Here is a 27,061-nt window from a genome sequence, read left to right on the forward strand (position 1 = left end):
ACACACTAGTCTCTCACACACAGTCACACAACAAGCACCAAGGCTGAAGATGGGATGTACACACAGTCACACAACAAGCACCGAGGCTGAAGATGGGATGTACACACAGTCACTCAACAAGCACCGAGGCTGAAGATGGGATGTACACACAGCCACACAACAAGCACCGAGGCTGAAGATGGGATGTACACACAGTCACACAACAAGCACCGAGGCTGAAGATGGGATGTACACACAGTCACACAACAAGCACCGAGGCTGAAGATGGGATGTACACACAGTCACACAACAAGCACCGAGGCTGAAGATGGGATGTACACACAGTCACACAACAAGCACCAAGGCTGAAGATGGGATGTACACACAGTCACACAACAAGCACCAAGGCTGAAGATGGGATGTACACACAGCCACACAACAAGCACCGAGGCTGAAGATGGGATGTACACACAGTCACACAACAAGCACCGAGGCTGAAGATGGGATGTACACACAGTCACACAACAAGCACCGAGGCTGAAGATGGGATGTACACACAGTCACACAACAAGCACCGAGGCTGAAGATGGGATGTACACACAGTCACACAATAAAATACAAGTAACTGACTTCTGGGAAATCTTGCCCATAGACCTTTTTAACTGTCATTAGAGGGTGTCTGCAGAATTCGATTTGACCGGCTAAATGTTAATAATTGTTAAGACCTTTTTAATACCCTTGCCCTAACCCTAACCCTTGCAAATACAATTTCATACCAATTTGTGGTTAGTTCCCCATGTTAACTACAGTAGAAGGTGTATGTAGTCAACACTGTATTCCTCTGATCACACTACAGCTTTATATAACACACTTAGAGTTAAACAAAGTGTGACATGCAGTGTGTGTATAATCGTTTACATCTGTTAGTTTCAGGAAAAGTTCCGTGAAGTTTTCACTCAGGCCACATTATGTTTCCATTTCCCTCCCTCCCTCCCAACACAGCACCCCTCCCTCCCTCCCAACACACAGCACCCCTCCCTCCCTCCCAACACAGCACCCCTCCCTCCCTCCCAACACACAGCACCCCTCCCTCCCTCCCAACACAGCACCCCTCCCTCCCTCCCAACACACAGCACCCCTCCCTCCCTCCCAACACACACAGCACCCCTCCCAACACACACACAGCACCCCTCCCTCCCTCCCAACACACACACAGCACCCCTCCCTCCCTCCCAACACACACACAGCACCCCTCCCTCCCTCCCAACACACACACAGCACCCCTCCCTCCCTCCCAACACACACACAGCACCCCTCCCTCCCTCCCAACACACACACAGCACCCCTCCCTCCCTGCCTCCCTCCCAACACACACACTTCTAACTAAGTCCTGAACTTACTGATACACCCTATTTATCAACACGATACACCCTATTTATCAACACGATACACCCTATTTATCCAACACGATACACCCTATTTCTCAACACGATACACCCTATTTATCAACACGATACACCCTATTTATCAACACGATACACCCTATTTATCAACACGATACACCCTATTTATCATCATGATACACCCTATTCATCCAACACGATACACCCTATTTATCCACACGATACACCCTATTTATCAACACGATACACCCTATTTTTCAACACGATACACCCTATTTATCAACACGATACACCCTATTTATCATCATGATACACCCTATTTATCCAACATGATACACCCTATTTATCAACACGATACACCCTATTTATCAACACGGTACACCCTATTTATCCAACATGATACACCCTATTTATCAACACGATACACCCTATTTATCAACACGATACACCCTATTTTTCAACACGATACACCCTATTTATCAACACGATACACCCTATTTATCATCATGATACACCCTATTTATCCAACATGATACACCCTATTTATCAACACGATACACCCTATTTATCCAACATGATACACCCTATTTATCAACACGATACACCCTATTTATCAACACGATACACCCTATTTATCAACACGATACACCCTATTTATCCAACATGATACACCCTATTTATCAACACGATACACCCTATTTATCCAACACGATACACCCTATTTATCAACACGATACACCCTATTTATCCAACATGATACACCCTATTTATCCAACACGATACACCCTATTTATCAACACGATACACCCTATTTATCATCACGATACACCCTATTTATCAACACGATACACCCTATTTATCAACACGATACACCCTATTTATCCAACACGATACACCCTATTTATCAACACGATACACCCTATTTATCTAACACGATACACCCTATTTATCAACACGATACACCCTATTTATCCAACACGATACACCCTATTTATCAACACGATACACCCTATTTATCAACACGATACACCCTATTTATCAACACAATACACCCTATTTATCAACACGATACACCCTATTTATCAACACGATACACCCTATTTATCAACACGATACACCCTATTTATCATCACGATACACCCTATTTATCATCACGATACACCCTATTTATCAACACGATACACCCTATTTATCAACACGATACACCCTATTTATCAACATGATACACCCTATTTATCAACATGATACACCCTATTTATCAACATGATACACCCTATTTATCAACATGATACACCCTATTTACCAACACGATACACCCTATTTATCCAACACGATACACCCTATTTATCAACATGATACACCCTATTTATCAACACGATACACCCTATTTATCAACATGATACACCCTATTTATCAACACGATACACCCTATTTATCAACATGATACACCCTATTTATTCAACACAGACACACACACACACATGAGCAGACACTGCAGGTACAGTACCTCACTAAGGTCAGCGATGGTGAGGTTCATCCCAGCCAGCTGTTTCCAGACAGGTTCAGCCAGGTTGAGACTGAGAGGAGATCCGGTACGGATGGCTATGCCCAGGAGCACTCCTACAGGACAGAGATACATCTCCATTAGACTGGTTTAGGGTTGAGACAGAGGGGACTGCCTGCCCGTATGGTAGTAGGAGGGGATCCAGTACGGATGGCTATGCCCAGGAGCACTCCTACAGGACAGAGATACATTAGACTGGTTTAGGATTGAGACAGAGGGGACTGCCTGCCCGTATGGTAGTAGGAGGGGATCCAGTACGGATGGTAGTACTGAGCGATTTCAGGGGTTTCGGTTATTAAACAACTAATTTGACCAAAGTCGGTCCAATGTCTTGAATTCCATTTCATTCATCTTTTTTTGTGAGTCCAATGTGCCGTTTCTCTGCAGAGAAATCAAGTCAAGAATGACGTGGGACGCTGAGTTGTGGTTTTCATTAAGCAAATATTCAACCGAGTTCTGTGCAGAAACGTCTTTATGAACTACAATGACCATCATCAGATAGAAAGAGACGGATCACAGGAAGAGGCGAAGCGAGAGGTTTCACTCTCAGCCCGAAATGTGTCGTAAATAAACCCAATGCGTTTCTATGGGTTCCTTTTGGACCTAAGCTTGTTGCCTTCGGGACAACGACTCCCATTGTCAGGGACGGAGACATGAGCATCTCCTCATTATAATCAGATCTCTGGACAGGTACACTTTTACACCTGCTACGTTAGGGTAGATACACACACACCGTATAGACCGTAAGAGAGGAAGGTACACAACGATGAGAAGGACAGAGACACTTCTTGAAATTATGTCGTATCTACTTTGAAGAACTAGTCAAATGAGACCCTCCTGTCTCTCTCCAGGAACAGGGTTGGAGTTAAAACCTACAGGAGGGTCTCTCTCCAGGAACAGGGTTGGAGTTAAAACCTACAGGAGGGTTTCTCTCCAGGAACAGGGTTGGTGTTAAAACCTACAGGAGGGTTTCTCTCCAGGAACAGGGTTGGAGTTAAAACCTACAGGAGGGTATCTCTCCAGGAACAGGGTTGGAGTTAAAACCTACAGGAGGGTCTCTCTCCAGGAACAGGGTTGGAGTTAAAACCTACAGGAGGGTTTCTCTCCAGGAACAGGGTTGGAGTTAAAACCTACAGGAGGGTCTCTCTCCAGGAACAGGGTTGGAGTTAAAACCTACAGGAGGGTTTCTCTCCAGGAACAGGGTTGGTGTTAAAACCTACAGGAGGGTCTCTCTCCAGGAACAGGGTTGGAGTTAAAACCTACAGGAGGGTCTCTCTCCAGGAACAGGGTTGGAATTAAAACCTACAGGGGGGTATCTCTCCAGGAACAGGGTTGGAGTTAAAACCTACAGGAGGGTCTCTCCAGGAACAGGGTTGGTGTTAAAACCTACAGGAGGGTCTCTCTCCAGGAACAGGGTTGGTGTTAAAACCTACAGGAGGGTATCTCTCCAGGAACAGGGTTGGTGTTAAAACCTACAGGAGGGTCTCTCTCCAGGAACAGGGTTGGTGTTAAAACCTACAGGAGGGTATCTCTCCAGGAACAGGGTTGGAGTTAAAACCTACAGGAGGGTATCTCTCCAGGAACAGGGTTGGAGTTATACCCTACAGGAGGGTTTCTCTCCAGGAACAGGGTTGGTGTTAAAACCTACAGGAGGGTTTCTCTCCAGGAACAGGGTTGGAGTTAAAACCTACAGGAGGGTCTCTCTCCAGGAACAGGGTTGGAATTAAAACCTACAGGAGGGTCTCTCTCCAGGAACAGGGTTGGTGTTAAAACCTACAGGAGGGTAGCTCTCCAGGAACAGGGTTGGAGTTAAAACCTACAGCAGGGTATCTCTCCAGGAACAGGGTTAGAGTTAAAACCTACAGGAGGGTATCTCTCCAGGAACAGGGTTGGAGTTAAAACCTACAGGAGGGTTTCTCTCCAGGAACAGGGTTGGAGTTAAAACCTACAGCAGGGTATCTCTCCAGGAACAGGGTTAGAGTTAAAACCTACAGGAGGGTCTCTCCAGGAACAGGGTTGGTGTTAAAACCTACAGGAGGGTCTCTCTCCAGGAACAGGGTTGGTGTTAAAACCTACAGGAGGGTCTCTCTCCAGGAACAGGGTTGGTGTTAAAACCTACAGGAGGGTATCTCTCCAGGAACAGGGTTGGAGTTAAAACCTACAGGAGGGTATCTCTCCAGGAACAGGGTTGGAGTTATAACCTACAGGAGGGTTTCTCTCCAGGAACAGGGTTGGTGTTAAAACCTACAGGAGGGTTTCTCTCCAGGAACAGGGTTGGAGTTAAAACCTACAGGAGGGTCTCTCTCCAGGAACAGGGTTGGTGTTAAAACCTACAGGAGGGTCTCTCTCCAGGAACAGGGTTGGTGTTAAAACCTACAGGAGGGTATCTCTCCAGGAACAGGGTTAGAGTTAAAACCTACAGGAGGGTATCTCTCCAGGAACAGGGTTGGAGTTATACCCTACAGGAGGGTTTCTCTCCAGGAACAGGGTTGGTGTTAAAACCTACAGGAGGGTTTCTCTCCAGGAACAGGGTTGGTGTTAAAACCTACAGGAGGGTTTCTCTCCAGGAACAGGGTTGGAGTTAAAACCTACAGGAGGGTCTCTCTCCAGGAACAGGGTTGGAATTAAAACCTACAGGAGGGTCTCTCTCCAGGAACAGGGTTGGTGTTAAAACCTACAGGAGGGTAGCTCTCCAGGAACAGGGTTGGAGTTAAAACCTACAGCAGGGTATCTCTCCAGGAACAGGGTTGGTGTTAAAACCTACAGGAGGGTAGCTCTCCAGGAACAGGGTTGGAGTTAAAACCTACAGCAGGGTATCTCTCCAGGAACAGGGTTAGAGTTAAAACCTACAGGAGGGTATCTCTCCAGGAACAGGGTTGGAGTTAAAACCTACAGGAGGGTTTCTCTCCAGGAACAGGGTTGGAGTTAAAACCTACAGCAGGGTATCTCTCCAGGAACAGGGTTAGAGTTAAAACCTACAGGAGGGTCTCTCCAGGAACAGGGTTGGTGTTAAAACCTACAGGAGGGTCTCTCTCCAGGAACAGGGTTGGTGTTAAAACCTACAGGAGGGTATCTCTCCAGGAACAGGGTTGGAGTTAAAACCTACAGGAGGGTATCTCTCCAGGAACAGGGTTGGAGTTATAACCTACAGGAGGGTTTCTCTCCAGGAACAGGGTTGGTGTTAAAACCTACAGGAGGGTTTCTCTCCAGGAACAGGGTTGGAGTTAAAACCTACAGGAGGGTCTCTCTCCAGGAACAGGGTTGGTGTTAAAACCTACAGGAGGGTCTCTCTCCAGGAACAGGGTTGGTGTTAAAACCTACAGGAGGGTATCTCTCCAGGAACAGGGTTGGAGTTAAAACCTACAGGAGGGTATCTCTCCAGGAACAGGGTTGGAGTTATACCCTACAGGAGGGTTTCTCTCCAGGAACAGGGTTGGTGTTAAAACCTACAGGAGGGTTTCTCTCCAGGAACAGGGTTGGTGTTAAAACCTACAGGAGGGTTTCTCTCCAGGAACAGGGTTGGAGTTAAAACCTACAGGAGGGTCTCTCTCCAGGAACAGGGTTGGAATTAAAACCTACAGGAGGGTCTCTCTCCAGGAACAGGGTTGGAGTTAAAACCTACAGGAGGGTCTCTCTCCAGGAACAGGGTTGGAGTTAAAACCTACAGGAGGGTCTCTCTCCAGGAACAGGGTTGGAGTTAAAACCTACAGGAGGGTCTCTCTCCAGGAACAGGGTTGGAGTATAAACCTACAGGAGGGTATCTCTCCAGGAACAGGGTTGGAGTTAAAACCTACAGGAGGGTTTCTCTCAGCTGGTTTAGGGTTATACTTTCCCCAGGAATCTGAACATAGTTAGGTACAGGGCTGACTTGGCTGCAGGGTTAGGGGTCAGAGGTCAGGGTTAGGTAGCGGAGGTAGAGGGTACCCACCTAAGAATCTGAACATGTTCATATGCAGGGCTGACTTGGCTGCAGGGTTAGGGGTCAGAGGTCAGGGTTAGGTAGCGGAGGTAGAGGGTACCTACCTAAGAATCTGAACATGTTCATATGCAGGGCTGACTTGGCTGCAGGGTTGAGCAGGAAACAGTCTCTGTTGGCCCCTGACTCGTCTCGTCCGTTAGGGGTCACGATGAGGAGAGGGGTCAGACCGTTCTGGAGCTCCTCACACATCTCTGCTATGGACTCACTGTAGCCCCCGCCACAGTCATCCACAGACTCACCTAGCAGAGGACACACACACACACACCTCTATTATAGACTCACTGTAGCCCCCGCCACAGTCATCCACAGACTCACCTAGCAGAGGACACACACACACACACACACACACCTCTATTATAGACTCACTGTAGCCCCCGCCACAGTCATCCACAGACTCACCTAGCAGAGGACACACACACACACAAACACCTCTATTATAGACTCACTGTAGCCCCCGCCACAGTCATCCACAGACTCACCTAGCAGAGGACACACACACACACACACCTCTATTATAACAGAACACTAAACTTCCTAACATCTAACCACATTCCTAACACCTAACCACATTCCTAACACCTAACCACATTCCTAACACCTAACCACATTCCTAACCACATTCCTAACACCTAACCACATTCCTAACACCTAACCACATTCCTAACGCCTATCAACATTCCTAACGCCTAACCACATTCCTAAAGCCTATCCACATTCCTAACGCCTAACCACATTCCTAACACCTAACCACATTCCTAACACCTAACCACATTCCTAACACCTAACCACATTCCTAACGCCTATCAACATTCCTAACCACATTCCTAACGCCTAACCACATTCCTAACACCTAACCACATTCCTAAAGCCTATCCACATTCCTAACGCCTAACCACATTCCTAACACCTAACCACATTCCTAACACCTAACCACATTCCTAACACCTAACCACATTCCTAACACCTAACCACATTCCTAAAGCCTATCCACATTCCTAACGCCTAACCACATTCCTAACACCTAACCACATTCCTAACCACATTCCTAACACCTAACCACATTCCTAACACCTAACCACATTCCTAACACCTAACCACATTCCTAACACCTAACCACATTCCTAACACCTAACCACATTCCTAACACCTAACCACATTCCTAACGCCTATCAACATTCCTAACCACATTCCTAACGCCTAACCACATTCCTAACACCTAACCACATTCCTAACGCCTAACCACATTCCTAACGCCTAACCACATTCCTAACGCCTAACCACATTCCTAACACCTAACCACATTCCTAACACCTAACCACATTCCTAACCACATTCTTAACACCTAACCACATTCCTAACATCTAACCACATTCCTAACACCTAACCACATTCCTAACACCTAACCACATTCCTAACGCCTATCAACATTCCTAACCACATTCCTAACGCCTAACCACATTCCTAACGCCTAACCACATTCCTAACGCCTAACCACATTCCTAATGCCTAACCACATTCCTAACGCCTAACCACATTCCTAACACCTAACCACATTCCTAACGCCTATCAACATTCCTAACCACATTCCTAACGCCTAACCACATTCCTAACCACATTCCTAACACCTATCAACATTCCTAACCACATTCCTAACCACATTCCTAACGCCTCACATTCCTAACGCCTAACCACATTCCTAACGCCTCACATTCCTAACACCTAACCACATTCCTAACGCCTAACCACATTCCTAACACCTAACCACATTCCTAACACCTAACCACATTCCTAACCACATTCCTAACACCTAACCACATTCCTAACACCTAACCACATTCTTAACACCTATCCACATTCTTAACCACATTCCTAACACCTATCCACATTCCTAACACCTATCCACATTCCTAACACAAATCCACATTCCTAAAGCCTAACCACATTCCTAACACCTAACCACATTCCTAACACCTAACCACATTCTTAACACCTAACCACATTCTTAACCACATTCCTAACACCTAACCACATTCTTAACACCTATCCACATTCTTAACCACATTCCTAACACCTATCCACATTCCTAACACCTAACCACATTCCTAGCGCCTAACCACAAGCATATTTCCCCAATCCTAATGCTCAGATAAGTCAGAGTGGTGAGAAGCAACACACACCCTCCGGTCACTGAAGTAGACTCCAACAGTACACAGAGAGGAATGTGTGTCACGCTCTCATGAGGATGAACCTAACAACCTACTGAGGATGAACCTAGCAACCTACTGAGGATGAACCTAACAACCTACTGAGGATGAACCTAACAACCTACTGAGGATGAACCTAGCAACCTACTGAGGATGAACCTAGCAACCTACTGAGGATGAACCTAGCAACCTACTGAGGATGAACCTAGCAACCTACTGAGGATGAACCTAACAACTTACTGAGGATGAACCTAACAACCTACCCGCGCTCTCATGAGGATGAACCTAGCAACCTACTGAGGATGAACCTAGCAACCTACTGAGGATGAACCTAACAACCTACCCACAAACTACTGAGGATGAACCTAACAACCTACTCACAACCTACTGAGGATGAACCTAAAAACCTACCCACGCTCTCATGAGGATGAACCTAACAACCTACCCCAAAACTACTGAGAAGGACGTAACAACCTACCCACAAACTACTGAGGATGAACCTAACAACCTACCCACAACCTACTGAGGAGGAACCTAACAACCTACCCGCAAACTACTGAGGATGAACCTAACAACCTACTGAGGAGGAACCTAGCAACCTACTGAGGATGAACCTAACAACCTACTGAGGATGAACCTAACAACCTACTGAGGATGAACCTAACAACCTACTGAGGAGGAACCTAGCAACCTACTGAGGATGAACCTAACAACCTACTGAGGATGAACCTAACAACCTACTGAGGATGAACCTAACAACCTACTGAGGATGAACCTAGCAACCTACCCACAAACTACTGAGGATGAACCTAACAACCTACCCACAAACTACTGAGGATGAACCTAACAACCTACTGAGGAGGAACCTAACAACCTACCTAGCAACCTACTGAGGATGAACCTAACAACTACCTAACAACCTACTGAGGATGAACCTAACAACCTACTGAGGATGAACCTAACAACCTACCCACAAACTACTGAGGATGAACCTAAAAACCTACCCACAACTTACTGAGGATGAACCTAACAACCTACCCACAACCTACTGAGGATGAACCTAACAACCTACCCACAAACTACTGAGGATGAACCTAACAACCTACTCACAAACTACTGAGGATGAACCTAAAAACCTACCCACGCTCTCATGAGGATGAACCTAACAACCTACCCACAAACTACTGAGAAGGACGTAACAACCTACCCACAAACTACTGAGGATGAACCTAACAACCTACCCACAACCTACTGAGGCGGAACCTAACAACCTACCCGCAAACTACTGAGGATGAACCTAACAACCTACCCACGCTCTCATGAGGATGAACCTATCAACCTACTGAGGATGAACCTATCAACCTACTGAGGATGAACCTAGCAACCTACTGAGGATGAACCTAACAACCTACTGAGGATGAACCTAACAACCTACTGAGGATGAACCTAACAACCTACTGAGAATGAACCTAACAACCTACCCACAAACTACTGAGGATGAACCTAACAACCTACCCACAAACTACTGAGGATGAACCTAATGACCTACCCACAAACTACTGAGGACGAACCTAACAACCTCCCCACAAACTACTGAGGATGAACCTAACAACCTACTGAGGATGAACCTAACAACCTACTGAGGATGAACCTAACAACCTACCCACAACCTACTGAGGACGAACCTAACAACCTACTGAGGATGAACAAAACAACCTACTGAGGATGAACCTAGCAACCTACTGAGGATGAACCTAGCAACCTACTGAGGATGAACCTAACAACCTACTGAGGATGAACCTAACAACCTACTGAGGATGAACCTAACAACCTACTGAGGATGAACCTAACAACCTACTGAGGATGAACCTAACAACCTACTGAGGATGAACCTAACAACCTACTGAGGATGAACCTAGCAACCTACTGAGGATGAACCTAGCAACCTACTGAGGATGAACCTAGTAACCTACTGAGGATGAACCTAGCAACCTACTGAGGATGAACCTAGCAACCTACTGAGGATGAACCTAGCAACCTACTGAGGATGAACCTAACAACCTACTGAGGATGAACCTAACAACCTACTGAGGATGAACCTAACAACCTACTGAGGATGAACCTAACAACCTACTGAGGATGAACCTAACAACCTACTGAGGATGAACCTAGCAACCTACTGAGGATGAACCTAACAACCTACTGAGGATGAACCTAACAACCTACTGAGGATGAACCTAGCAACCTACCCACAAACTACTGAGGAGGACCTAACAACCTACTGAGGATGAACCTAACAACCTACTGAGGATGAACCTAACAACCTACTGAGGATGGACCTAACAACCTACTGAGGATGAACCTAGCAACCTACCCACAAACTACTGAGGATGAACCTAGCAACCTACCCACAAACTACTGAGGAGGACCTAACAACCTACCCACACACTACTGAGGAGGAACCTAACAACAAACTACTGAGGATGAACTTAACAACCTACTGAGGATGAACCTAACAACCTACTGAGGATGAACCTAGCAACCTACTGAGGATGAACCTAGCAACCTACTGAGGATGAACCTAACAACCTACTGAGGATGAACCTAACAACCTACTGAGGATGAACCTAGCAACCTACTGAGGATGAACCTAACAACTTACTGAGGATGAACCTAACAACCTACCCACGCTCTCATGAGGATGAATCTAGCAACCTACTGAGGATGAACCTAACAACCTACCCACAAACTACTGAGGATGAACCTAACAACCTACCCACAACCTACTGAGGATGAACCTAACAACCTACCCACAAACTACTGAGGATGAACCTAACAACCTACTCACAACCTACTGAGGATGAACCTAAAAACCTACCCACGCTCTCATGAGGATGAACCTAACAACCTACCCACAAACTACTGAGAAGGACGTAACAACCTACCCACAAACTACTGAGGATGAACCTAACAACCTACCCACAAACTACTGAGGATGAACCTAACAACCTACCCACGCTCTCATGAGGATGAACCTAACAACCTACTGAGGAGGAACCTAGCAACCTACTGAGGATGAACCTAACAACCTACTGAGGATGAACCTAACAACCTACTGAGGATGAACCTAACAACCTACTGAGGATGAACCTAACAACCTACTGAGGATGAACCTAACAACCTACTGAGGAGGAACCTAACAACCTACCTAGCAACCTACTGAGGATGAACCTAACAACCTACCTAACAACCTACTGAGGATGAACCTAACAACCTACCTAACAACCTACTGAGGATGAACCTAACAACCTACTGAGGATGAACCTAACAACCTACCCACAAACTACTGAGGATGAACCTAACAACCTACCCACAAACTACTGAGGATGAACCTAACAACCTACTGAGGATGAACCTAACAACCTACTGAGGATGAACCCAACAACCTACTGAGGATGAACCCAACAACCTACTGAGGATGAACCTAACAACCTACTGAGGATGAACCCAACAACCTACCCACAAACTACTGAGGACGAACCTAACAACCTACTGAGGACGAACCTAACAACCTACTGAGGATGAACCTAACAACCTACTGAGGATGAACCTAACAACCTACCCACAACCTACTGAGGACGAACCTAACAACCTACTGAGGATGAACCTAACAACCTACTGAGGATGAACCTAACAACCTACTGAGGATGAACCCAGCAACCTACTGAGGATGAACCTAGCAACCTACTGAGGACGAACCTAACAACCTACTGAGGACGAACCTAACAACCTACTGAGGACGAACCTAACAACCTACTGAGGACGAACCTAACAACCTACTGAGGATGAACCTAACAATCTACTGAGGATGAACCTAGCAACCTACTGAGGATGAACCTAGCAACCTACTGAGGACGAACCTAACAACCTACTGAGGATGAACCTAACAACCTACTGAGGATGAACCTAACAACCTACTGAGGATGAACCTAGCAACCTACCCACAAACTACTGAGGATGAACCTAACAACCTACTGAGGACGAACCTAACAACCTACTGAGGACGAACCTAACAACCTACTGAGGATGAACCTAACAACCTACTGAGGATGAACCTAGCAACCTACTGAGGATGAACCTAACAACCTACTGAGGATGAACCTAGCAACCTACTGAGGATGAACCTAGCAACCTACTGAGGATGAACCCAACAACCTACCCACAAACTACTGAGGATGAACCTAACAACCTACTGAGGATGAACCTAACAACCTACTGAGGATGAACCTAACAACCTACCTAGCAACCTACTGAGGATGAACCTAACAACCTACCCACGCTCTCATGAGGATGAACCTAACAACCTACTGAGGAGGAACCTAGCAACCTACTGAGGATGAACCTAACAACCTACTGAGGATGAACCCAACAACCTACTGAGGATGAACCCAACAACCTACTGAGGATGAACCTAACAACCTACCTAACAACCTACTGAGGATGAACCTAACAACCTACCTAACAACCTACTGAGGATGAACCTAACAACCTACTGAGGATGAACCTAACAACCTACCCACAAACTACTGAGGATGAACCTAACAACCTACCCACAAACTACTGAGGATGAACCTAACAACCTACTGAGGATGAACCTAACAACCTACTGAGGATGAACCCAACAACCTACTGAGGATGAACCCAACAACCTACTGAGGATGAACCCAACAACCTACTGAGGATGAACCCAACAACCTACCCACAAACTACTGAGGACGAACCTAACAACCTACTGAGGATGAACCTAACAACCTACTGAGGATGAACCTAACAACCTACCCACAACCTACTGAGGACGAACCTAACAACCTACTGAGGATGAACCTAACAACCTACTGAGGATGAACCCAACAACCTACTGAGGATGAACCCAGCAACCTACTGAGGATGAACCTAACAACCTACTCAGGACGAACCTAACAATCTACTGAGGATGAACCTAGCAACCTACTGAGGATGAACCTAGCAACCTACTGAGGACGAACCTAACAACCTACTGAGGATGAACCTAACAACCTACTGAGGATGAACCTAGCAACCTACCCACAAACTACTGAGGATGAACCTAACAACCTACTGAGGACGAACCTAACAACCTACTGAGGACGAACCTAACAACCTACTGAGGATGAACCTAACAACCTACTGAGGATGAACCTAGCAACCTACTGAGGATGAACCTAACAACCTACTGAGGATGAACCTAGCAACCTACTGAGGATGAACCTAGCAACCTACTGAGGATGAACCTAGCAACCTACTGAGGATGAACCCAACAACCTACCCACAAACTACTGAGGATGAACCTAACAACCTACTGAGGATGAACCTAACAACCTACTGAGGATGAACCTAACAACCTACTGAGGACGAACCTAACAACCTACTGAGGATGAACCTAACAACCTACCCACAAACTACTGAGGAGGAACCTAACAACCTACTGAGGATGAACCTAACAACCTACTGAGGATGAACCTAGCAACCTACTGAGGATGAACCTAACAACCTACCCACGCTCTCATGAGGATGAACCTAACAACCTACTGAGGATGAACCTAACAACCTACTGAGGATGAACCTAACAACCTACTGAGGATGAACCTAACAACCTACTGAGGATGAACCTAACAACCTACTGAGGATGAACCTAGCAACCTACTGAGGATGAACCTAACAACCTACTGAGGATGAACCTAACAACCTACTGAGGATGAACCTAGCAACCTACCCACAAACTACTGAGGACGAACCTAACAACCTACTGAGGACGAACCTAACAACCTACTGAGGACGAACCTAACAACCTACTGAGGATGAACCTAACAATCTACTGAGGATGAACCTAGCAACCTACTGAGGATGAACCTAGCAACCTACTGAGGACGAACCTAACAACCTACTGAGGATGAACCTAACAACCTACTGAGGATGAACCTAACAACCTACTGAGGATGAACCTAGCAACCTACCCACAAACTACTGAGGATGAACCTAACAACCTACTGAGGACGAACCTAACAACCTACTGAGGACGAACCTAACAACCTACTGAGGATGAACCTAACAACCTACTGAGGATGAACCTAGCAACCTACTGAGGATGAACCTAACAACCTACTGAGGATGAACCTAGCAACCTACTGAGGATGAACCTAGCAACCTACTGAGGATGAACCCAACAACCTACCCACAAACTACTGAGGATGAACCTAACAACCTACTGAGGATGAACCTAACAACCTACTGAGGATGAACCTAACAACCTACCTAGCAACCTACTGAGGATGAACCTAGCAACCTACCCACAAACTACTGAGGAGGACCTAACAACCTACTGAGGATGAACCTAACAACCTACTGAGGATGAACCTAACAACCTACTGAGGATGGACCTAACAACCTACTGAGGATGAACCTAGCAACCTACCCACAAACTACTGAGGATGAACCTAGCAACCTACCCACAAACTACTGAGGAGGACCTAACAACCTACCCACACACTACTGAGGAGGAACCTAACAACAAACTACTGAGGATGAACTTAACAACCTACTGAGGATGAACCTAACAACCTACTGAGGATGAACCTAGCAACCTACTGAGGATGAACCTAGCAACCTACTGAGGATGAACCTAGCAACCTACTGAGGATGAACCTAACAACCTACTGAGGATGAACCTAACAACCTACTGAGGATGAACCTAGCAACCTACTGAGGATGAACCTAACAACTTACTGAGGATGAACCTAACAACCTACCCACGCTCTCATGAGGATGAATCTAGCAACCTACTGAGGATGAACCTAACAACCTACCCACAAACTACTGAGGATGAACCTAACAACCTACCCACAAACTACTGAGGACGAACCTAACAACCTACTGAGGACGAACCTAACAACCTACTGAGGACGAACCTAACAACCTACTGAGGATGAACCTAACAATCTACTGAGGATGAACCTAGCAACCTACTGAGGATGAACCTAGCAACCTACTGAGGACGAACCTAACAACCTACTGAGGATGAACCTAACAACCTACTGAGGATGAACCTAACAACCTACTGAGGATGAACCTAGCAACCTACCCACAAACTACTGAGGATGAACCTAACAACCTACTGAGGACGAACCTAACAACCTACTGAGGACGAACCTAACAACCTACTGAGGATGAACCTAACAACCTACTGAGGATGAACCTAGCAACCTACTGAGGATGAACCTAACAACCTACTGAGGATGAACCTAGCAACCTACTGAGGATGAACCTAGCAACCTACTGAGGATGAACCCAACAACCTACCCACAAACTACTGAGGATGAACCTAACAACCTACTGAGGATGAACCTAACAACCTACTGAGGATGAACCTAACAACCTACCTAGCAACCTACTGAGGATGAACCTAGCAACCTACCCACAAACTACTGAGGAGGACCTAACAACCTACTGAGGATGAACCTAACAACCTACTGAGGATGAACCTAACAACCTACTGAGGATGGACCTAACAACCTACTGAGGATGAACCTAGCAACCTACCCACAAACTACTGAGGATGAACCTAGCAACCTACCCACAAACTACTGAGGAGGACCTAACAACCTACCCACACACTACTGAGGAGGAACCTAACAACAAACTACTGAGGATGAACTTAACAACCTACTGAGGATGAACCTAACAACCTACTGAGGATGAACCTAGCAACCTACTGAGGATGAACCTAGCAACCTACTGAGGATGAACCTAGCAACCTACTGAGGATGAACCTAACAACCTACTGAGGATGAACCTAACAACCTACTGAGGATGAACCTAGCAACCTACTGAGGATGAACCTAACAACTTACTGAGGATGAACCTAACAACCTACCCACGCTCTCATGAGGATGAATCTAGCAACCTACTGAGGATGAACCTAACAACCTACCCACAAACTACTGAGGATGAACCTAACAACCTACCCACAACCTACTGAGGATGAACCTAACAACCTACCCACAAACTACTGAGGATGAACCTAACAACCTACTCACAACCTACTGAGGATGAACCTAAAAACCTACCCACGCTCTCATGAGGATGAACCTAACAACCTACCCACAAACTACTGAGAAGGACGTAACAACCTACCCACAAACTACTGAGGATGAACCTAACAACCTACCCACAAACTACTGAGGATGAACCTAACAACCTACCCACGCTCTCATGAGGATGAACCTAACAACCTACTGAGGAGGAACCTAGCAACCTACTGAGGATGAACCTAACAACCTACTGAGGATGAACCTAACAACCTACTGAGGATGAACCTAACAACCTACTGAGGATGAACCTAACAACCTACTGAGGATGAACCTAACAACCTACTGAGGAGGAACCTAACAACCTACCTAGCAACCTACTGAGGATGAACCTAACAACCTACCTAACAACCTACTGAGGATGAACCTAACAACCTACCTAACAACCTACTGAGGATGAACCTAACAACCTACTGAGGATGAACCTAACAACCTACCCACAAACTACTGAGGATGAACCTAACAACCTACCCACAAACTACTGAGGATGAACCTAACAACCTACCTAACAACCTACTGAGGATGAACCTAACAACCTACTGAGGATGAACCTAACAACCTACCCACAAACTACTGAGGATGAACCTAACAACTTACTGAGGATGAACCTAACAACCTACCCACGCTCTCATGAGGATGAATCTAGCAACCTACTGAGGATGAACCTAACAACCTACCCACAAACTACTGAGGATGAACCTAACAACCTACCCACAACCTACTGAGGATGAACCTAACAACCTACCCACAAACTACTGAGGATGAACCTAACAACCTACTCACAACCTACTGAGGATGAACCTAAAAACCTACCCACGCTCTCATGAGGATGAACCTAACAACCTACCCACAAACTACTGAGAAGGACGTAACAACCTACCCACAAACTACTGAGGATGAACCTAACAACCTACCCACAAACTACTGAGGATGAACCTAACAACCTACCCACGCTCTCATGAGGATGAACCTAACAACCTACTGAGGAGGAACCTAGCAACCTACTGAGGATGAACCTAACAACCTACTGAGGATGAACCTAACAACCTACTGAGGATGAACCTAACAACCTACTGAGGATGAACCTAACAACCTACTGAGGATGAACCTAACAACCTACTGAGGAGGAACCTAACAACCTACCTAGCAACCTACTGAGGATGAACCTAACAACCTACCTAACAACCTACTGAGGATGAACCTAACAACCTACCTAACAACCTACTGAGGATGAACCTAACAACCTACTGAGGATGAACCTAACAACCTACCCACAAACTACTGAGGATGAACCTAACAACCTACCCACAAACTACTGAGGATGAACCTAACAACCTACTGAGGATGAACCTAACAACCTACTGAGGATGAACCCAACAACCTACTGAGGATGAACCCAACAACCTACTGAGGATGAACCTAACAACCTACTGAGGATGAACCCAACAACCTACCCACAAACTACTGAGGACGAACCTAACAACCTACTGAGGACGAACCTAACAACCTACTGAGGATGAACCTAACAACCTACTGAGGATGAACCTAACAACCTACCCACAACCTACTGAGGACGAACCTAACAACCTACTGAGGATGAACCTAACAACCTACTGAGGATGAACCTAACAACCTACTGAGGATGAACCCAGCAACCTACTGAGGATGAACCTAGCAACCTACTGAGGATGAACCTAACAACCTACTGAGGACGAACCTAACAACCTACTGAGGACGAACCTAACAACCTACTGAGGACGAACCTAACAACCTACTGAGGATGAACCTAACAATCTACTGAGGATGAACCTAGCAACCTACTGAGGATGAACCTAGCAACCTACTGAGGACGAACCTAACAACCTACTGAGGATGAACCTAACAACCTACTGAGGATGAACCTAACAACCTACTGAGGATGAACCTAGCAACCTACCCACAAACTACTGAGGATGAACCTAACAACCTACTGAGGACGAACCTAACAACCTACTGAGGACGAACCTAACAACCTACTGAGGATGAACCTAACAACCTACTGAGGATGAACCTAGCAACCTACTGAGGATGAACCTAACAACCTACTGAGGATGAACCTAGCAACCTACTGAGGATGAACCTAGCAACCTACTGAGGATGAACCCAACAACCTACCCACAAACTACTGAGGATGAACCTAACAACCTACTGAGGATGAACCTAACAACCTACTGAGGATGAACCTAACAACCTACCTAGCAACCTACTGAGGATGAACCTAACAACCTACCCACGCTCTCATGAGGATGAACCTAACAACCTACTGAGGAGGAACCTAGCAACCTACTGAGGATGAACCTAACAACCTACTGAGGATGAACCTAACAACCTACTGAGGATGAACCTAACAACCTACTGAGGATGAACCTAACAACCTACCTAACAACCTACTGAGGATGAACCTAACAACCTACCTAACAACCTACTGAGGATGAACCTAACAACCTACTGAGGATGAACCTAACAACCTACCCACAAACTACTGAGGATGAACCTAACAACCTACCCACAAACTACTGAGGACGAACCTAACAACCTACTGAGGATGAACCTAACAACCTACTGAGGATGAACCTAGCAACCTACTGAGGATGAACCTAACAACCTACTGAGGATGAACCTAGCAACCTACTGAGGATGAACCTAGCAACCTACTGAGGATGAACCCAACAACCTACCCACAAACTACTGAGGATGAACCTAACAACCTACTGAGGATGAACCTAACAACCTACTGAGGATGAACCTAACAACCTACCTAGCAACCTACTGAGGATGAACCTAGCAACCTACCCACAAACTACTGAGGAGGACCTAACAACCTACTGAGGATGAACCTAACAACCTACTGAGGATGAACCTAACAACCTACTGAGGATGGACCTAACAACCTACTGAGGATGAACCTAGCAACCTACCCACAAACTACTGAGGATGAACCTAGCAACCTACCCACAAACTACTGAGGAGGACCTAACAACCTACCCACACACTACTGAGGAGGAACCTAACAACAAACTACTGAGGATGAACTTAACAACCTACTGAGGATGAACCTAACAACCTACTGAGGATGAACCTAGCAACCTACTGAGGATGAACCTAGCAACCTACTGAGGATGAACCTAGCAACCTACTGAGGATGAACCTAACAACCTACTGAGGATGAACCTAACAACCTACTGAGGATGAACCTAGCAACCTACTGAGGATGAACCTAACAACTTACTGAGGATGAACCTAACAACCTACCCACGCTCTCATGAGGATGAATCTAGCAACCTACTGAGGATGAACCTAACAACCTACCCACAAACTACTGAGGATGAACCTAACAACCTACCCACAACCTACTGAGGATGAACCTAACAACCTACCCACAAACTACTGAGGATGAACCTAACAACCTACTCACAACCTACTGAGGATGAACCTAAAAACCTACCCACGCTCTCATGAGGATGAACCTAACAACCTACCCACAAACTACTGAGAAGGACGTAACAACCTACCCACAAACTACTGAGGATGAACCTAACAACCTACCCACAAACTACTGAGGATGAACCTAACAACCTACCCACGCTCTCATGAGGATGAACCTAACAACCTACTGAGGAGGAACCTAGCAACCTACTGAGGATGAACCTAACAACCTACTGAGGATGAACCTAACAACCTACTGAGGATGAACCTAACAACCTACTGAGGATGAACCTAACAACCTACTGAGGATGAACCTAACAACCTACTGAGGAGGAACCTAACAACCTACCTAGCAACCTACTGAGGATGAACCTAACAACCTACCTAACAACCTACTGAGGATGAACCTAACAACCTACCTAACAACCTACTGAGGATGAACCTAACAACCTACTGAGGATGAACCTAACAACCTACCCACAAACTACTGAGGATGAACCTAACAACCTACCCACAAACTACTGAGGATGAACCTAACAACCTACCTAACAACCTACTGAGGATGAACCTAACAACCTACTGAGGATGAACCTAACAACCTACCCACAAACTACTGAGGATGAACCTAACAACTTACTGAGGATGAACCTAACAACCTACCCACGCTCTCATGAGGATGAATCTAGCAACCTACTGAGGATGAACCTAACAACCTACCCACAAACTACTGAGGATGAACCTAACAACCTACCCACAACCTACTGAGGATGAACCTAACAACCTACCCACAAACTACTGAGGATGAACCTAACAACCTACTCACAACCTACTGAGGATGAACCTAAAAACCTACCCACGCTCTCATGAGGATGAACCTAACAACCTACCCACAAACTACTGAGAAGGACGTAACAACCTACCCACAAACTACTGAGGATGAACCTAACAACCTACCCACAAACTACTGAGGATGAACCTAACAACCTACCCACGCTCTCATGAGGATGAACCTAACAACCTACTGAGGAGGAACCTAGCAACCTACTGAGGATGAACCTAACAACCTACTGAGGATGAACCTAACAACCTACTGAGGATGAACCTAACAACCTACTGAGGATGAACCTAACAACCTACTGAGGATGAACCTAACAACCTACTGAGGAGGAACCTAACAACCTACCTAGCAACCTACTGAGGATGAACCTAACAACCTACCTAACAACCTACTGAGGATGAACCTAACAACCTACCTAACAACCTACTGAGGATGAACCTAACAACCTACTGAGGATGAACCTAACAACCTACCCACAAACTACTGAGGATGAACCTAACAACCTACCCACAAACTACTGAGGATGAACCTAACAACCTACTGAGGATGAACCTAACAACCTACTGAGGATGAACCCAACAACCTACTGAGGATGAACCCAACAACCTACTGAGGATGAACCTAACAACCTACTGAGGATGAACCCAACAACCTACCCACAAACTACTGAGGACGAACCTAACAACCTACTGAGGACGAACCTAACAACCTACTGAGGATGAACCTAACAACCTACTGAGGATGAACCTAACAACCTACCCACAACCTACTGAGGACGAACCTAACAACCTACTGAGGATGAACCTAACAACCTACTGAGGATGAACCTAACAACCTACTGAGGATGAACCCAGCAACCTACTGAGGATGAACCTAGCAACCTACTGAGGATGAACCTAACAACCTACTGAGGACGAACCTAACAACCTACTGAGGACGAACCTAACAACCTACTGAGGACGAACCTAACAACCTACTGAGGATGAACCTAACAATCTACTGAGGATGAACCTAGCAACCTACTGAGGATGAACCTAGCAACCTACTGAGGACGAACCTAACAACCTACTGAGGATGAACCTAACAACCTACTGAGGATGAACCTAACAACCTACTGAGGATGAACCTAGCAACCTACCCACAAACTACTGAGGATGAACCTAACAACCTACTGAGGACGAACCTAACAACCTACTGAGGACGAACCTAACAACCTACTGAGGATGAACCTAACAACCTACTGAGGATGAACCTAGCAACCTACTGAGGATGAACCTAACAACCTACTGAGGATGAACCTAGCAACCTACTGAGGATGAACCTAGCAACCTACTGAGGATGAACCCAACAACCTACCCACAAACTACTGAGGATGAACCTAACAACCTACTGAGGATGAACCTAACAACCTACTGAGGATGAACCTAACAACCTACCTAGCAACCTACTGAGGATGAACCTAACAACCTACCCACGCTCTCATGAGGATGAACCTAACAACCTACTGAGGAGGAACCTAGCAACCTACTGAGGATGAACCTAACAACCTACTGAGGATGAACCTAACAACCTACTGAGGATGAACCTAACAACCTACTGAGGAGGAACCTAACAACCTACCTAGCAACCTACTGAGGATGAACCTAACAACCTACCTAACAACCTACTGAGGATGAACCTAACAACCTACCTAACAACCTACTGAGGATGAACCTAACAACCTACTGAGGATGAACCTAACAACCTACCCACAAACTACTGAGGATGAACCTAACAACCTACCCACAAACTACTGAGGATGAACCTAACAACCTACTGAGGATGAACCTAACAACCTACTGAGGATGAACCCAACAACCTACTGAGGATGAACCCAACAACCTACTGAGGATGAACCCAACAACCTACCCACAAACTACTGAGGACGAACCTAACAACCTACTGAGGATGAACCTAACAACCTACTGAGGATGAACCTAACAACCTACCCACAACCTACTGAGGACGAACCTAACAACCTACTGAGGATGAACCTAACAACCTACTGAGGATGAACCTAACAACCTACTGAGGATGAACCCAACAACCTACTGAGGATGAACCCAGCAACCTACTGAGGATGAACCTAACAACCTACTCAGGACGAACCTAACAATCTACTGAGGATGAACCTAGCAACCTACTGAGGATGAACCTAGCAACCTACTGAGGACGAACCTAACAACCTACTGAGGATGAACCTAACAACCTACTGAGGATGAACCTAGCAACCTACCCACAAACTACTGAGGATGAACCTAACAACCTACTGAGGACGAACCTAACAACCTACTGAGGACGAACCTAACAACCTACTGAGGATGAACCTAACAACCTACTGAGGATGAACCTAGCAACCTACTGAGGATGAACCTAACAACCTACTGAGGATGAACCTAGCAACCTACTGAGGATGAACCTAGCAACCTACTGAGGATGAACCTAGCAACCTACTGAGGATGAACCCAACAACCTACCCACAAACTACTGAGGATGAACCTAACAACCTACTGAGGATGAACCTAACAACCTACTGAGGATGAACCTAACAACCTACTGAGGACGAACCTAACAACCTACTGAGGATGAACCTAACAACCTACCCACAAACTACTGAGGAGGAACCTAACAACCTACTGAGGATGAACCTAACAACCTACTGAGGATGAACCTAGCAACCTACTGAGGATGAACCTAACAACCTACCCACGCTCTCATGAGGATGAACCTAACAACCTACTGAGGATGGACCTAACAACCTACTGAGGATGAACCTAGCAACCTACTGAGGATGAACCTAACAACCTACTGAGGATGAACCTAACAACCTACTGAGGATGAACCTAACAACCTACTGAGGATGAACCTAACAACCTACTGAGGATGAACCTAGCAACCTACTGAGGATGAACCTAACAACCTACTGAGGATGAACCTAACAACCTACTGAGGATGAACCTAGCAACCTACCCACAAACTACTGAGGACGAACCTAACAACCTACTGAGGACGAACCTAACAACCTACTGAGGACGAACCTAACAACCTACTGAGGATGAACCTAACAATCTACTGAGGATGAACCTAGCAACCTACTGAGGATGAACCTAGCAACCTACTGAGGACGAACCTAACAACCTACTGAGGATGAACCTAACAACCTACTGAGGATGAACCTAACAACCTACTGAGGATGAACCTAGCAACCTACCCACAAACTACTGAGGATGAACCTAACAACCTACTGAGGACGAACCTAACAACCTACTGAGGACGAACCTAACAACCTACTGAGGATGAACCTAACAACCTACTGAGGATGAACCTAGCAACCTACTGAGGATGAACCTAACAACCTACTGAGGATGAACCTAGCAACCTACTGAGGATGAACCTAGCAACCTACTGAGGATGAACCCAACAACCTACCCACAAACTACTGAGGATGAACCTAACAACCTACTGAGGATGAACCTAACAACCTACTGAGGATGAACCTAACAACCTACCTAGCAACCTACTGAGGATGAACCTAACAACCTACCCACGCTCTCATGAGGATGAACCTAACAACCTACTGAGGAGGAACCTAGCAACCTACTGAGGATGAACCTAACAACCTACTGAGGATGAACCTAACAACCTACTGAGGATGAACCTAACAACCTACTGAGGAGGAACCTAACAACCTACCTAGCAACCTACTGAGGATGAACCTAACAACCTACCTAACAACCTACTGAGGATGAACCTAACAACCTACCTAACAACCTACTGAGGATGAACCTAACAACCTACTGAGGATGAACCTAACAACCTACCCACAAACTACTGAGGATGAACCTAACAACCTACCCACAAACTACTGAGGATGAACCTAACAACCTACTGAGGATGAACCTAACAACCTACTGAGGATGAACCCAACAACCTACTGAGGATGAACCCAACAACCTACTGAGGATGAACCCAACAACCTACTGAGGATGAACCTAACAACCTACTGAGGATGAACCCAACAACCTACCCACAAACTACTGAGGACGAACCTAACAACCTACTGAGGATGAACCTAACAACCTACTGAGGATGAACCTAACAACCTACCCACAACCTACTGAGGACGAACCTAACAACCTACTGAGGATGAACCTAACAACCTACTGAGGATGAACCTAGCAACCTACTGAGGATGAACCCAACAACCTACCCACAAACTACTGAGGATGAACCTAACAACCTACTGAGGATGAACCTAACAACCTACTGAGGATGAACCTAACAACCTACTGAGGACGAACCTAACAACCTACTGAGGATGAACCTAACAACCTACCCACAAACTACTGAGGAGGAACCTAACAACCTACTGAGGATGAACCTAACAACCTACTGAGGATGAACCTAGCAACCTACTGAGGATGAACCTAACAACCTACCCACGCTCTCATGAGGATGAACCTAACAACCTACTGAGGATGGACCTAACAACCTACTGAGGATGAACCTAGCAACCTACTGAGGATGAACCTAACAACCTACTGAGGATGAACCTAACAACCTACTGAGGATGAACCTAACAACCTACTGAGGATGAACCTAACAACCTACTGAGGATGAACCTAGCAACCTACTGAGGATGAACCTAACAACCTACTGAGGATGAACCTAACAACCTACTGAGGATGAACCTAGCAACCTACCCACAAACTACTGAGGACGAACCTAACAACCTACTGAGGACGAACCTAACAACCTACTGAGGACGAACCTAACAACCTACTGAGGATGAACCTAACAATCTACTGAGGATGAACCTAGCAACCTACTGAGGATGAACCTAGCAACCTACTGAGGACGAACCTAACAACCTACTGAGGATGAACCTAACAACCTACTGAGGATGAACCTAACAACCTACTGAGGATGAACCTAGCAACCTACCCACAAACTACTGAGGATGAACCTAACAACCTACTGAGGACGAACCTAACAACCTACTGAGGACGAACCTAACAACCTACTGAGGATGAACCTAACAACCTACTGAGGATGAACCTAGCAACCTACTGAGGATGAACCTAACAACCTACTGAGGATGAACCTAGCAACCTACTGAGGATGAACCTAGCAACCTACTGAGGATGAACCCAACAACCTACCCACAAACTACTGAGGATGAACCTAACAACCTACTGAGGATGAACCTAACAACCTACTGAGGATGAACCTAACAACCTACCTAGCAACCTACTGAGGATGAACCTAACAACCTACCCACGCTCTCATGAGGATGAACCTAACAACCTACTGAGGAGGAACCTAGCAACCTACTGAGGATGAACCTAACAACCTACTGAGGATGAACCTAACAACCTACTGAGGATGAACCTAACAACCTACTGAGGAGGAACCTAACAACCTACCT

At 45.9% G+C, this 27,061-nt stretch overlaps 2 protein-coding genes across 2 annotated transcripts in view; one reads left to right on the forward strand and one right to left on the reverse strand.

Annotated features, from left to right (window-relative positions):
* The window catches only part of LOC139541692 (E3 ubiquitin-protein ligase HERC2-like), a 10,945-nt gene extending 3,715 nt beyond the window's left edge, over positions 1-7,230 (reverse strand). Inside the window, exons 1-2 of the mRNA XM_071346628.1 lie at positions 6,970-7,230; positions 2,890-3,002 (exon numbers count right to left, since the gene is read on the reverse strand). Coding sequence (XP_071202729.1) covers positions 2,890-3,002; positions 6,970-7,114 — 258 coding nt within the window. The 5' untranslated portion in view covers positions 7,115-7,230. The remainder of the gene's footprint in view (positions 1-2,889; positions 3,003-6,969) is intronic.
* The window catches only part of LOC139541693 (E3 ubiquitin-protein ligase HERC2-like), a 52,539-nt gene that overhangs the window by 18,326 nt on the left and 7,152 nt on the right, over positions 1-27,061 (forward strand). The window lies entirely within an intron of this gene.

Source organism: Salvelinus alpinus, chromosome 16 (assembly GCF_045679555.1).
Source record: "Salvelinus alpinus chromosome 16, SLU_Salpinus.1, whole genome shotgun sequence".
Classification (NCBI taxonomy): domain Eukaryota; kingdom Metazoa; phylum Chordata; class Actinopteri; order Salmoniformes; family Salmonidae; genus Salvelinus; species Salvelinus alpinus.